The sequence below is a fragment of the Theropithecus gelada genome, chromosome 5 (genome assembly GCF_003255815.1).
Source record: "Theropithecus gelada isolate Dixy chromosome 5, Tgel_1.0, whole genome shotgun sequence".
Taxonomy (NCBI): domain Eukaryota; kingdom Metazoa; phylum Chordata; class Mammalia; order Primates; family Cercopithecidae; genus Theropithecus; species Theropithecus gelada.
Window position 1 is genome coordinate 51,913,549 of NC_037672.1, and position 14,880 is coordinate 51,928,428.

At 34.4% G+C, this 14,880-nt stretch overlaps 1 protein-coding gene across 1 annotated transcript in view; it reads right to left on the reverse strand.

Moving 5' to 3' along the window:
- The window catches only part of MMRN1 (multimerin 1), a 76,093-nt gene that overhangs the window by 21,943 nt on the left and 39,270 nt on the right, over positions 1-14,880 (reverse strand). The window contains exons 5-6 of the mRNA XM_025385752.1: positions 9,375-9,476; positions 4,653-4,826 (exon numbers count right to left, since the gene is read on the reverse strand). Coding sequence (XP_025241537.1) covers positions 4,653-4,826; positions 9,375-9,476 — 276 coding nt within the window. The remainder of the gene's footprint in view (positions 1-4,652; positions 4,827-9,374; positions 9,477-14,880) is intronic.

Consider the following 14,880-nt stretch of genomic DNA (forward strand, 5'->3'; position numbering starts at 1 on the left):
AGAACCTCCGCCTAGATTTCAAAGGATGTATAGAAACACACGGATATCCTGGCAGAGGTCTGCTTTAGGGCAGAGCCTTTATAGAGAACCTCTGCTAGGGTGGTGCAGAAGGGAAATGTGGGGTGGGACCCCCCCAAACAGAGTATCTACTTGGGCACTACCTAGTGGAGCTGTGAGAGGAGGGCCACTGTCCTGCAGACCCCAGAATGGTAGATTCACTGACAGCTTGCACTGTGCATGAGGAAAAGCCACAGACACTCAACATCAGCCCATGGAAGCAGCTGGGAGAGAGGCTGTACCCTGTAAAGCCCTGGGGTGGAGCTGCCCACTACCATGGGGACCCACCTCTTCCATCAGTGTGACTTGGATATGAGATATGGAGTCAAAGGAGATCATTTCGGAGCTTTAAGATTTGACTGCTCCACTGGATTTCGGACTTGCATGAGGCCTGTAGCCCCTTTGTTTTGGCCAATTTCTCCCATTTAGAATGGATGTACTTACCCAATGCCTGTGCCCGCATTATATCTAGGAAGTAACTAACTTCCTTTTGATTTTACAGGTTCATAGGCAGAAGGAACCTGCCTTGTCTCAGATGAGGCTTTGGACTGTGGACTTTTGAGTTAATGCTGAAATGAATGAAGACTTTGGGGGACTGTTGGGAAGGCATGATCGTTTTGAAATGTGAGGACATGAGATTTGGAAGGGGCCAGGGATGGAAAAATATGGTTTGGCGTTGTCCCAACCCAAATCTCATCTTGAATTGTTGCTTCCATAATACCCATATGTCATGGGAGGGATCCATTGGGAGATAATTGAATCATGGGGAGGGGTTTATCCCATATTGTTTTCATGATAGTGAATAAGTCTCACAAGATCTGATGGTTTTATATAGGGCGGTTCCCCTGCACATGCTCTCTTGCCTGCCACCATGTAAGGTGTGGCTTTGCTCCTTCTTCACCTTCTGCCTTGATTGTGAGGCCTCCCCAGCCACGTGGAACCAAGTCCATTAAACCTCTTTTTCTATATAAATTACTCTCTCTCAGGTTTTTTTTTTTTTTTTTTTTTGTAGCAATATGAAAATGGACTAACACCATAATCAATGACTATAATGTAAAATACAACATAATGCAAAGCATTTTAGACAGGAAAGTCTGTACAATGGGATATTGCCATCAGTTAGGGCTACTAGGTAGTCTATTAAAGAAAGATCATCCTAGGATTAAAAGAATAGGCTCTACATGTCTCTATTTTGTAAGTAAGTTTTAAAAAGCACTTAACATACATGAGGGACTTACATAAAATATGTGAAAGAGTGATTATTAAAATATAATGATGTTTGAGCATTTTGATATTGACAACTTTGTACAAAAACAAAGCTGTAAATATTACAATTTAGATGGATAAACGTTTCTCTGGAAATCCTACATCATAAAGATCAGTGTTGCCAGATGAAAAAAAAAAATGGAAAAGATATTTTACTTTACTTTTTATAAACTTAGTGGAAACTAAAGTAAGTTTAAAAGTCCAAAGATCAATTTGTATGTAATTGAAAAAAGAAAACAAAACATGAAATATGGAATAGTAATCAATGACCACAGCCTTAAAGTACTAAGAAAAGGCTAAATGAATTAGAAAAGACTAGCCACAATTAAGATAAATTATGCAGAAATAGTCCTAGCATTTGTATCAAATAACATGGATAATCACACCAGAAAGGCTTTAAAATATTTTTATCTTCTACATTTTGCTTAGCATTTAACCAGTCACCCATTTATTAAATAAATATTCATGAAGTACATTCTATATGCTATACAGAGAAAGTAAAATTTAGAAAATTAGACTTCTGGTCTTAAAAAAGAATATGTAAGTATCATTGAGTGTAAGGTACTATTCAATAGTAATAGTAATATTACTCTTTCTATAAGAACATTTAGTCATTTCCCGTTAGTTAAAAATGACTCTAATTCTCCTGACGTCAAAAACTTGATGAAATATAATAAAACATTTAAGGTTCAGATTAGACCTTCTTTGACTTTATAACCTTACAATTTTTCAAAATTTAAAAGAAATAATAAAATTTAAGCTTTATTGACTTTATTAGTTGTGAACAATTACAATAAATGTTTAACTTCAGCAAACAAAAAACTACATGACCTGAAAGCCATAATAAGAATAACAATAAGCAAAAACGCTGCAGATAGATAAAACTCAGTACAAAAGCTTGATCAATATAATTAGGAAAAAAAATGAAAATGAATAATATAAATTAGCTATTATGCTTTAACACTTTTTTGGAAAAATACATTGAAGAGAGTGCAAAATCACAGCAATGTCTGAAAAGACATTAAACAGATTATTAGCTTAAAAATGTGTTTTGGGATAAGAAGCTTTTCAGATGACATTTCTACAATTTGTTACTAAACAAGCATCTGTGCAAGAATCTGATTTTGCAAGAACATATCAAAGTGCTTTATGTTAATATTTGAGTGGGCATATCGTTTTAATTCTATTTGATTCTGTTTCCTGTGACTGATATGCTTCCACTTTCTTAAAAGCATATTACATATGGTGACTTACCAGATATATTTGGTATTAGATACCTTCGCATGCCCCTTCTGTGACTGTGAATGTATGGCCTTTTAATAACATTTAGCTGCCTCTTAAGGTATCCACCTCCTCTTAAGGAGTTGAGACATTTGATTTTCAACAGTTTCTATGGCTACTGTCAGATTAAGCAGTGTTTTTCACCTTGGATGTAAAATAAACAAGGGAGGAAGCTGTGGTTTCGCTAGGCAAGCACAGCACCTTGCAGGTGGGTTTAGTTTTTGTTTCCTGTAAGAATATTCATTAACTTCAAGCCCTCTGGTTCTTATAATTAATGACTGTGCTCAGTATACAATTAATTCCTCCTATTGAGGAGGGAGTTTCATTATTTATTGAGGAGGGAGTTTCATTATTAACGCTGTTGCTGTGAGTGTGTGATTTTTCTCCTGTGTCAGTGCCAGAATCTTTGTAGTAGGCTGGTAGGTCACAAAAAACAGGTGACAGGCTAATTCTCTTAGCTCATGAGAACCAACTCTTGCTAAACAAATCTCATTCAGATGGTTATAGTCAATTACATACTGTTTCTATTTGACTTCTTTCCTTCTCATAGAAAATATGTATGGAAAATATTTCCTTCTCATGGTTAGCATTGGTAAGGTTGGGTCATATCAGATACGTAGGACAAGGTCTCTCTTTTAGTGGCTGAGTAGCAGCAATTATTTATATGATTAAAAAATCATAATTGTTGTTGAGTTATGTAAGTGTCTGTACTGGTAGATGATATATTAAATATCCACCTATTTGTCTTTTTTAAATCTGAGAACCACAATAGAGAAAAGATAACTTGTGAATCATAAAAATTGGGTTGTACACTGAGTTTTTTAATGAATAAAGCAAAGGGAAAAAACCCAGTAATCCTGAAACTTGCAAACAGACAAGTTTCATACAATAAACCCATTTGGGACACTCCCAGGAACCAAACTAACTGCATGCCTAGAACATCCTTGCCCTACCTGAAACCCTTTTGCCTGGTTAACATCCAGATGGTTTCTCCTTCTAGATGCTTTCCCTGGTCCCCCTAGATTGGATTTGTTGCAAGTGTCAAGTAGTCCCATTGTATCCTGTGTATAACACTTTCATAGCAATTACTCACTATACATAAATCTCTGTGGCAGGCAGAATAAGACACACCCATTTCCCCCAAGGTGTCCATATGCTAATTCCCCATATCTGTGAATATGTATCTTACATGGCAAAAGGGACTTGGCAAATGTGATTAAAGTTAAGTGCCTTGAGATAGGGAGATTTTTCTGATTATCCAGGTAGGTCCAATGGAGTTACATGGTCAGAAAGATGCAGAGAGAACTCAACACAATGTAGCTGGCTTTAAAGATGGAGGACTATGAGTCAAGAAATGCAGTGGCTTCTAGAAGCTGGGAATGGACCTCAGTTTACAGACATCAAGAAAACAGGGACCTCAGTCCTACAACTGCAAGAAAATGAGTTCTGCCAACAACTTGGATTAGCAGAAAATGGATTATCCTGTAGAGCCTCCAGAAAGAAACATAGCCTGCTTTTAAGCCCACTGTTTTAAGAGCACAAAATTCAGGCAAAGCCTATTCACATATATAAATTTTTTTTAATATTAATAATAACTGGAATGTTTTAGGATATATTTAGTAGATTTTACACCATAACCTAGAAAATTTTGGGGCTAATGATCCACTTCAGATTAGTATTGAGTCAAACAGGCATCTAGCTGTCTTGATCCCCTAAATGTATCTTTATTCTTGAAGTGGATAACACAATGGAAGTAAATTAATATGACTCGCGTTAACTAAAAATGAATATAAGTAAGGCTATAATTAGATGCATTATGTTTATCAACCAAATGGAATATTCAAATACTTCAGTATATATAATAAAATGTAGATATTTCAAATTATTTCAGAATTTTAGTGATTTTATATCTCATTCAAAAAATATCTTTCTTAGGTTTCCATACCACCCAGACTAAAGCAAAGATCTCGAAGTGATGTAAGAAAAGAAAAATGAATCATTTGCTTCCTGTGTTACTGAATGAATAATTTATTTTATTTTATTTTTACCTTTTAGAAGAGATTGAAATTCTCTGCCTTTATCTTCATTGACTTTTCCTTCTAGGGAAGAGTAAGTGTTCCTTATGTCATTCACAGTCAAAGAAATATTGTCAATCTTGTTCTGCAGAAGTGTCAGTTTGTTTGCCTGGTAGTTTACCTGGTCAGTCATTTTTCGCATCACTTCTGCATATAGAAGAAGAGAAAATTGAGACCATTTAAAAATATATTTTGACCCATAGTTTGTATCATATAATGGAGAAAAACTAAAACCCCCTTTCTTCTATCATCTGGAGCACAACAAGGATGCTCACTTTCACCACTGTTTTTCAACAAAGCACTAGAAGCTCTAGCTAGAGCAATCAGACAAGACAAAGAAATAAAGGGCATTCAAATTAGAAAGGAAGGGGTCAAAGCATCCTTGTTTGCAGATGATATGACCTTATATTTGGAAAAACCTGAAGACTCCACCAAAAAACTATTAGAATGGATAAATGAATTCAGTAAAATTGCAGGATACAAAACCAACATATGAAACTCAGTAGCATTTTTATATGCCAACAGTGAATAATCTGAGAAAGAAAAAAAAGTAATCTCATTTACAGTAGCCACACACAAAGTTAAATACATAAGAATTCAATTAACCAAAGAAGTGGAAGATCACTATAATGAAAACTATAAAACACTAATGAAAGAAATTGAAGATATGTCATGTTCATGGATAGGAAGAATAAATATTGTTAAAATGTCCATACTATCCAAAGCAACCTACAGATTCAATGCAATCCCTATCAAAACACTGATGACATTCTTCACAGAAATACAAAAAAAAAAACAAAATCCTAAAATTTATATGGAACAACAAAAGACCCAGAATAACCAAAGTTTACCTAAGCAAAAAGAACAACTGAAGGAACAACTGGAGGAATCATATTACCTGACTTCAAATTATAATACAGAACTATAGTAACCAAAACAGCATGGTACTGGAATAAAAACAGACAAATAGACCAATGGAATAGAATAGAGAACCCAGAAACAAATCCACATATCTACAGTGAGCTCATTTTCAACAAAGGTGCCAAGAACAAACACTGGGGAAAAGACAATCTCTTTAATAAATGGTGCTGGGGAAATTGGATGTCCATATGCAGAAGAATGACTCTAGACCTCTATCTCTTGCCATGCACAAAAATAAAATAAAAAAGGATTAACTATTTAAGTCTAAGACCTCAAAACATGAAACTCCTACAAGAAAACATTGGAGAAAGTCTCTAAGACATTGGTCTGGGCAAAAATTTCTTGAGTAATACCCCACAACCACAGATGCTCAAAGTAAAAATGGACAAATGGGATCACGTCAAGTTTAAAAGCTTCTGCACAGCAAAGGAAACAACCAACAGAGTCAAGACACAACCCACAGAATGAGAGAAAATCCTTGCAAACCACCCATCTGACAAGGGACTAAATAATCAACATATATATGAAGGTCAAACAACCCTATAGGAAAACATCTGATAATCCAATCAAAAAATGGGCAAAAGATTTGAATAGACATTTTCAAAAGAAGACACACAAATGGCAAACAGGCATATAAAAGGGTGCTTAGCATAACTGATCATCAGAGAAACTCAAACCAAAACTACTATGAGATATCATCTCACCTCAGTTAAAATGACTTATATCCAAAAGATAGGAAATAACAAATGCTGACCAGGATGTGGAGAAAAGGGAACCGCCATACCCTGTTGGTAGGAATGTAAATTAGTACAACCATTATGGAGAACAGTTTGGAGGTTCCTCAAAAACTAAAAAGAGAGATACCACATGATCTAGCAATCCCACTGCTAGGTAAATACACAAAAGAAAGGAAATCAGTATATCCAAGAGGTATCCACACTCTCATGTATATTGCAGCACTATTCGCAGCAATAGCCAAGATATGGAAGAAATATACATGACCATCAACAGATGAATAGATAAAGAAAATGTGGTATATATGCACAATGGAGTATTATTCAGCCATAAAAAACAAAGCAACAACATGGATGCAACTGGAGATCATTATGCTAAGGGAAATAAGCCAGGAACAGAAAGACAAATATCACATGTTCTCACATATTTGTGGGATCTAAACATCAAAACAATTGAACTCAAGGAGATAGAGAGTAGAAGGATGGTTATCAGAGGCTGGGAAGGATAATGGCTGATTGGAGTGAGGTGGAATGGTTCATCTCCCAGGTGCAAGCGATTCCCCTGCCTCAGCCTCCCAAGTAGCTGGGACTACAGGTGTGTGCCACCACATGTGGCTAATTTAGTAGAGACGGGATTTCACCATGTTGGCCAGGATGTTCTTGATCTCCTGACCTTGTAATCCACCCGCCTTGGCCTCCCAAAGTGCTGAGATTACAGGCGTGAGCCACCACACCCAGCCTAAAACCATTTAAATGTTTAATTAAAAATTAAATATATGTGTGTGTGTGTGTATATATGTTTAAAAATATATAAATACAAATTTGTTTTTTATTTGGGTATAAAAATTTTGTTAGAGGCTGGGCACAGTGGCTCACAGCTATAGTCCCAGCAGTTTGGGAGGCTGAGGCAGGTGGACTGCTTTGGCCCAGAGGTTCAAGACTAGCCTGGGCAACATGGCTAAACCTCATCTCTGTAAAGAAAAAAAAAAATTAACCAGGCATGGTGGCACACGCCTGTAGTCCCAGCTGTTTGGGCACCTGAGGCAGGAGGACTGGTTGAGCTCTGGAGATGGAGGCTTCAGATGCATGATCACTTCACTGCACTCCTGCCTGGGTGACACAGAGAGACCCTGTCTCTAAAAAAATTAATAAGTAAATAAATAAATAAATAAAAATAAAAAAGAAGAGCAAAAGAAAGAATGAATAAGACCTACTATTTAATAGCACAATGTTGTGACTATAGTCAATAATAATTTAATTATACATTTTAAAATAACTAAGAGAATATAATTGGATTGTTCGTAACTGAAAGGATAAATGCTTGAGGGGCTGGATACCTCATTCTCCATTATGTGATTATTACACATTGTGTACCTGTATCAAAACAATATATACACCTACTATGTACCCACAAAAATTAAAAATTAATTATATGTATTTAAAACCACTTAATTTTTTATTTTTTATTTTTGAGACCGAGTCTCGCTCTGTCGCCAGGCTGCAGGGCAGTGGCATGCTATCGGCTCACTGCAATCTCTGCCTCCCGGGTTCAAGAGATTCTCCTGCCTCAGCCTCCCAAGTAGCTGGGACTACAGGAAGGCACCACCATGCCTGGCTAACTTTTTTTATTTTAGTAGAGACGGGGTTTCACCATGTAGGCCAGGATGTTCTTGATCTTCTGACCTCATGATCCACCTGCCTCAGCCTCCCAAAGTGCTGGGATTATAGGCATGAGCTACTGTGCCTGGCCTAAAACCACTTCAATTTTTAATTAAAAATTAAATATATATATATATTTAAAATCACTTAAATTTCATGATAGATTTGAAGGTAATTCAAATAAACTATATTTGCACTAATACATTTGAAACTATAAGCCTATATTCATTTAGCAAATGGCAACTTGAATGTTAAGACTAAGTGTAGAAATTTGTAAAAAGCATTATAATAGCTTCGATTTCTAAAATGTTTTAACTTTTCTCAGAATTTTCTGTTTTAAAAAAATTATTTCAAAGAGTTACTGTTACACTCTCAAAAAGAAACAAAGGGACAGAAAACCAAAATAACTTGCTCGCAGTTACAGAGCTGATGGCTCATCTTCTGCTTCCAAATTCAATACCTCGATATTAAAAATATGCAGCTGTATATATGTAGGTAGTTGTAGCTATGTTCTGAGAATTTTATTGTTTACTGAGGTATTCATTAATCAAGGATAAAGAGACTTATAATTTAGTTTGAATCACTTTATATAGCAATAATACTGTCTATCCCTTTACACATGTATTGCAGTAATTCAAGAATGTTATGGTCTTTTATAAAGATACTGAATTTCAATCCCTTAAAAAATTACAATACCATTGTTAGGGGATATTCAGCTGTGTTCTTCAAGACAGCCCTTTAAGTGACATTTCTTAATTGAATGCCTTGTTTTGTATGACTAGATCCATGCCAAACACAGTGAATAGATGTTTTTAGCAGCAACCAACCTTATGTTTGTCAGAGCTAAAGTTTAGCTTAAAAGAAATGGCAAAAACTGATTAGAAAGACGGAAAAACATGTGACATGCCAGCTTTGGATCAGCAGGAGGTTCTTGTTGATTCTTAGTCATAATTTCGTTTCTTAGGGATCAGCACCTGTTAAGCGATCTCTTATCAATGAATGGAAGAGAACCTTCTTAGATCCCTTAAAATAATGTGTTGTTCCTTCCATGTCAAGGGTCTTCCATAATGGCACTCTTTGGAGAACGAAAGTTTGGTCTTGTTTTGGAAACCTGTGGTTTCCTTACAACCTAATATCATAGCATTTTTATTCCTTCTGTGTTTGCACACAAAGCTTCAATAATTATACATGGTCTTTTCAGTACCTATTATAGCTTATCCACAATTTCTCCCAACATCCAGCACCAGTAGAAAAGGACTGAGAAGTATGCTAATGTGTCACCACCAATCATTTGACAGCTAAGAGATTTCTTGCTTAGAAGTTGTAATAAATAGCACTGGCAATAATTGGGTTAGAGATGATAGCAATTACAGTCTATGACCTGGGTCACCACAGTCTTGCTGCTGCTGCTCAGCTACTCCTCTGCCAACAGCTGTATGACTTTCAGCCTGGTTGGTGTGTATCAAATGTTGCTGTTCCTGGGCTAAAAGGAAGCAGAAAGAGAACAGAGACAGTTAACCGCTGGGACGGCCTCATTTTTTCCAGTCCTGAACAATAATGTGGCTGACATTCATTTTCCCGTGTACTGAAGCATGATGGTCGGGGATGACTGCATAGTAAGCTGCTCCGCCCCCAACCATAGGGCAATGTGACACCACACTGGAGTGGGAAATGCAGGACTCTAATTCTGCTTGGAAAACAAATAAAATTATTCAGGCCTCCTTTCCATGAAAATGGATAGTAGTTTGCAGGAGCTGTGTAAACTAGCAGATGTATACTGCCTGCCTAATTGAGGGGATTTTAAAATCCGCTGTGTTAAAAGCTGTAACAGCTTTATAAGTGGACTGCCACAAAGGCTGATTGTTTAACAAGGCAATTTCCAACTGAGGTCTACTTGGATAAAAGGGACAGCTACAGGTTCCTTACTAAAATAAAAATAGGTATTTCATTAATAGTGCCACTTAAATGGATTGTTTCCAGATTTTTATAGTCTCAAACTGGACTAAAAATAAAAGTAAACTATTGCAGGCATATTTCAAGCAAATCAACTGGTAAAGTCAGTGAAATTTCATTAAATAGAAATTCTCATAAAATAAATCAACTCTATTGAAGAATTTAACATGACTCAAGTAATATTTTAAATGGCAATATAGTTTTTCATTGGGGAAAACAGTTTAGAGAAATGAACTATTTAAAATATTGAGAACAGGGCAGGTGTGGTGGCTAACGCTTGTAATCCCAGCACTTTTGGGAGGCCAAGGCAGGTGGATCACTTGAAGTCAGAGCTCAAGACCCACCTGGCCAACATAGTGAAAGCCCGTCTCTACTAAAAATACAAAAATTAGTCTGGTGTGGTGGTGGGTGCCTGCAATTCCAGCTACTCGGGAGGCTGAGGCAGGAGAATCAATTAAACCTGGGAGGCGGAGGTTGCAGTGAGCCGAGATGGCACCACTGCACTCCAGCCTGGGGGATAGAGCAGGACTCTACTAATAAATCAATCAATAAATAATTAAAATAAAAATAAATAAAATAAAATATTGAGACCATCAAATAATGTGGCTTTAATTTACAGACTTCTAATGAACAAATTTATCCATTAAAGTCTGCATGTCAGACATGAGGAAACAAGTGTTTTGTGTCTGGCTGTGCTTCTTCCCATGTGAATTTATGAACCAATGAAACTCTGCATCTCTGGCACATGTTAATTATGCTCCCTAAGCCATATGTGGCCGTGACTATAGTACTTAAGCTTCTCTACTCCACAGGAAGTATATTTGATATTAATTTGAGTCTCTATTGTTAGATTGAATTTTGCATTGTTTTTCTTCAGGGCATTGAGCTAAATTAATGAATTTCCATTCATGTCCAATATTTTTGTTTTGATGCTGTTTCTTTTTGATTTTCATTTCCTCCACTGTATTCTAGAAAGTCCTGTGTAATTGTTGACTTATCTGGTGGACAAAGGCAATCTGCAGCTTGGGAAATAGTGTAATTATTTAGGGGATGGAGTGGGTGGTGAAAAGTGTAAATCTTCTTCTAAGACCTAGCAATAAGGTTATTATAGTGTAAGTTTAAATTAATTCACACAGATACAGCCATTTAATCATTGCATAAATTTTTATCACGATTCCTCCTTAAATGGTGTAATGAGGCCTTTTATTCTGGCAGCTTAAATGTAAATCCATCCAAGAGTATAACTAGAGAGTAAAGCAATGGTTCTTAGACTGGGGTTCCTTAATCTGCAGTATGAGCATCACCTGGAAACTTTTGGCCGTAGAACTTCTAGAACCCCACCTTGGACCTACTAATTTAAATATGAGTGTTAAGGATACAAACTTATAAGTATTTATAGCGGTAAGAACAGGTGAATGTAACAGGACGAACAATGATCTTTTCATTTATTTGCTGCTTACATTTTTGGCTAGATCATAGAAACAAAAAGAGCTGGTGCATTTGAAGGTAGTACCATTACTCAGTAGGCTGTTGATACTTTGTTAGGAAGGGAAGCATAATTATAGTGAAAGCAAAGATAATATTGTTTTGTGGTATACAAACAAGGTAACTCTTCAAATTTCCTTTGCTATCATTAACTTTTATTATAACACATATTTCTTTACATCCCATTAGAAACTTTTTTTCTCATGGATGGAAATCAGAAGTTCCTGTATACTTTGAAACATTAAGTGTCCATGTTCTTTTCACTCCCTCACCTGAGATTCTCATTCAGTGGATCTATTTTGGGGAATGGGACATGTGCGTATTAAAAAACAAAACAAAACAAAAAACTCTACAGGTGATTTCTATGTATGGCCCTGGTTAGGAACACTAATTTAGAACAAATTGCTAAGCTTTCTACTTCTAAGAGGGAAATTCATTGTTATAATGCAGAAAATACTAGATATATTAATACTAAAATTGCAATCCAGAAATCAATCTTCATAGACTTAAATAGCATTCCTGTTAATAACAAAGGCATGTGTTGAAGACATGATTTAATAAAGTTTAAGAAACGAAAACCTTGAGTCTCATACCATTTCTTAAAGAGTGAGTGAAGTGGGATGGGGGTGGAAGGTGCCTTTCACAGCTTCCTGATTTCCTTATGTAGACATTGCCATTCTTTCTATTGTTATCGCACAAGATCCCTAAAGAGGCACTGCTAAGCATGGAAGCATATGAAGGGTGTTTGTGCTGCCTTCACAGCAATCAAATCTACAGCCCAATGACAATTTTAGAATGTCTCAGAAATAAAATCGCTTTCCACTCAAAAGCCAGACTGTTGCTCCTTACTCCCATCTAGCAACATTGCACATTCCCCAACTCCATGATTGTGTTTTGCCAGTATGTAGCAATGTGGTCGGCCAATTGTTAAAATATTGAAATATAATAAAGCCACAACTGTTGGCAAATATATAATGCTGAAGTCCAATAACTGACAGGCTGAGTTATGCCAATTATAATATTAACTAATTACAAGTTCATCATGGATACATGATAAAGGATGTATTTTGTAGGATATGTGATGAATAGAATTCCTACTGTGGCAACATCTGAAAACTATTTTTCAAAATTAGCATTTTGTTGGACCGATGTCAGGCACTGCATAGATTCTGTGAAACAGTCAGTGTTTTAGTAGAATGAACAGTTTATCATTACTTATGATTTATGTATTTGCTAGAACTTCCAAATCGTTTGGTGCTCAATTTATTTTACTTATTAGTATGTGCTAATTGTTCTAAATGTATAGTTATTTGATAATTATAGTCCAGAAGTTTATAGTAAATTATTGAAGACACTGAAAAAGAAACAAAAGTTTAACCAAATTTTAAAAGCATTTGTTTCAGGTATCATGAGTATGAATTTTTTGAATCTGAGAATAAAACAAAAATTGTATCACTTAGGAACCTAGTCGTAAATTAGGTAATGATACTGTGCCAAACTCAGTTAGTCTGGAACATCTTTTAATATGTACAACATCTAAATAATACCAAATAATTATAAAAAATAAATTCAATATTAAATAAATAAGCTACATTTCTGGAATGAAAATCAACTTGATTTTCAATATTGGTAGATTATTTTTTCTTGCTAGGTAAATGTTGGATTCAAACAATCATACAAATTTGTATAATAAAGAAATAAAATTACTAGACTCATTTTTCATCATAATGACGTTTACCCATTATGTTAAACATCATTTGCAACCATGAATCATGAAGAAGAAAATATTAAAGAATGTTATGAAATTAGTCTCATGAAATAAGTATTCTTAATAATAAAATTTTTAAATGAAATCAATTGAAGTAAAAAACTTTAAAAATACTTTATCAGATGTTAATAAAGTGCCCATAAAATAAATAAAATATTTAGAAAAAAATTAGAATTTTAAATTATTTCTTTTTTAAAATAATAAGAGCATTAAAAATAATAGAGCATTTTAGAAAGTAAAAATATTATAGAACTTACCTAATATAATAATTCTAAACTAATCTAGGAATATCATTACAAATCAGTTTTATGATACTGCTTTTTGTAAGACAACTTCTTAGAAAACTTAAAAGTCAACTTGATAAAATATAAAAGTATTATTAATGAAACTTGAACTCTTTCATATATAAGTATTTTCATAATTTTACTAAAATGTAAAAATCAAGAATTTTAAAGCAGTTAATTTTTTTAATCTCAGTAAATTAGAAGGAAAAGCATCTTTAATACTACATTAGTAATGTAGTAATACATATGAACACTCGAGAAAGGAATTTTCCACGAAATTTGTGTATGTGAAAATTTAATTTTTTAGATAGGTGAAGCCAGTGCAATAATAGTGAAAAAGTAAACCAGGAATTCCAGGCAAAATTTTAGATAGACTTCTGTTATTTTTTTAAATTTTGGCACTCTAAGTTACTGTATTCAAATATTTCTGACTGAAAGTATAATGTGCTATCAAGTAAACACTTGAAATCTTTTCTAGATGAATTTCATATTTACTACTATATATCAAATAGAGAAGAGACAATAAAGATAGACTAGAGGGAGAGAGAAAGATGGAAAGACAGATGGAAAGCAAGAGTACATACTAAAAATTAAAATAATAAAAATTGGAAGATATTTGGACTTCAAAGATAGCCTGTGATGTTACAGCTAAAAAGGCATTTTTTAAATTATATCAAGCCCTATGAATTCACTTTCATATAAATTGTGAAATTTAACATTTGGAAAATAGACTTTTTAAAAAAAGAACTGATTTTCAGAGATGACACACTAACAGAAATGCCAATCTTTTTCAGCTTTACAAGAAAAGAAAATTCCCCTTGTTAAACTGGAGACAATTAAAAAATCTGATCAAAGATAGTATAGATATAAAAATTTCATGTATTCTGTAAATATACATTTGAAACTTATATATTCTATTTTAAATGAACATATATTAATTGAAATCTATAGATGTATATATACTATTTGAAACAAAAATTAGTAAAAGACCAATTATATAAGAAAAAGGTTTTCTAATAAATTGTTTGAAAATAAAATTTATATGACAAAACTAAAAAAATGCAATAAATATTCCTTGATTTATGCTGCCAGATGAATTTGGCCTTATGACATTTACAAAGCTCTGTAAACAAATAGGATATTTATATAAGAATTTTCATGATTTAGTTAATAGTAAAGATAGTAAACTTTCAAAAATACACACAGTATTCAAGTGCTGATAAAAACTGAATGCAATCACTTTTTATTCAGGAAAGCCCAACAGATAATTCAGCAGGAGGATAATTTAACTGATGTTAATAGAAATTACAAACTTATTGAGACCTCATGTCACCCAGTTTCTCTAAATCTGATGGGTAAGTCATTAAAGGAGGTTGAGAGAGTTCCCTATATTAAAT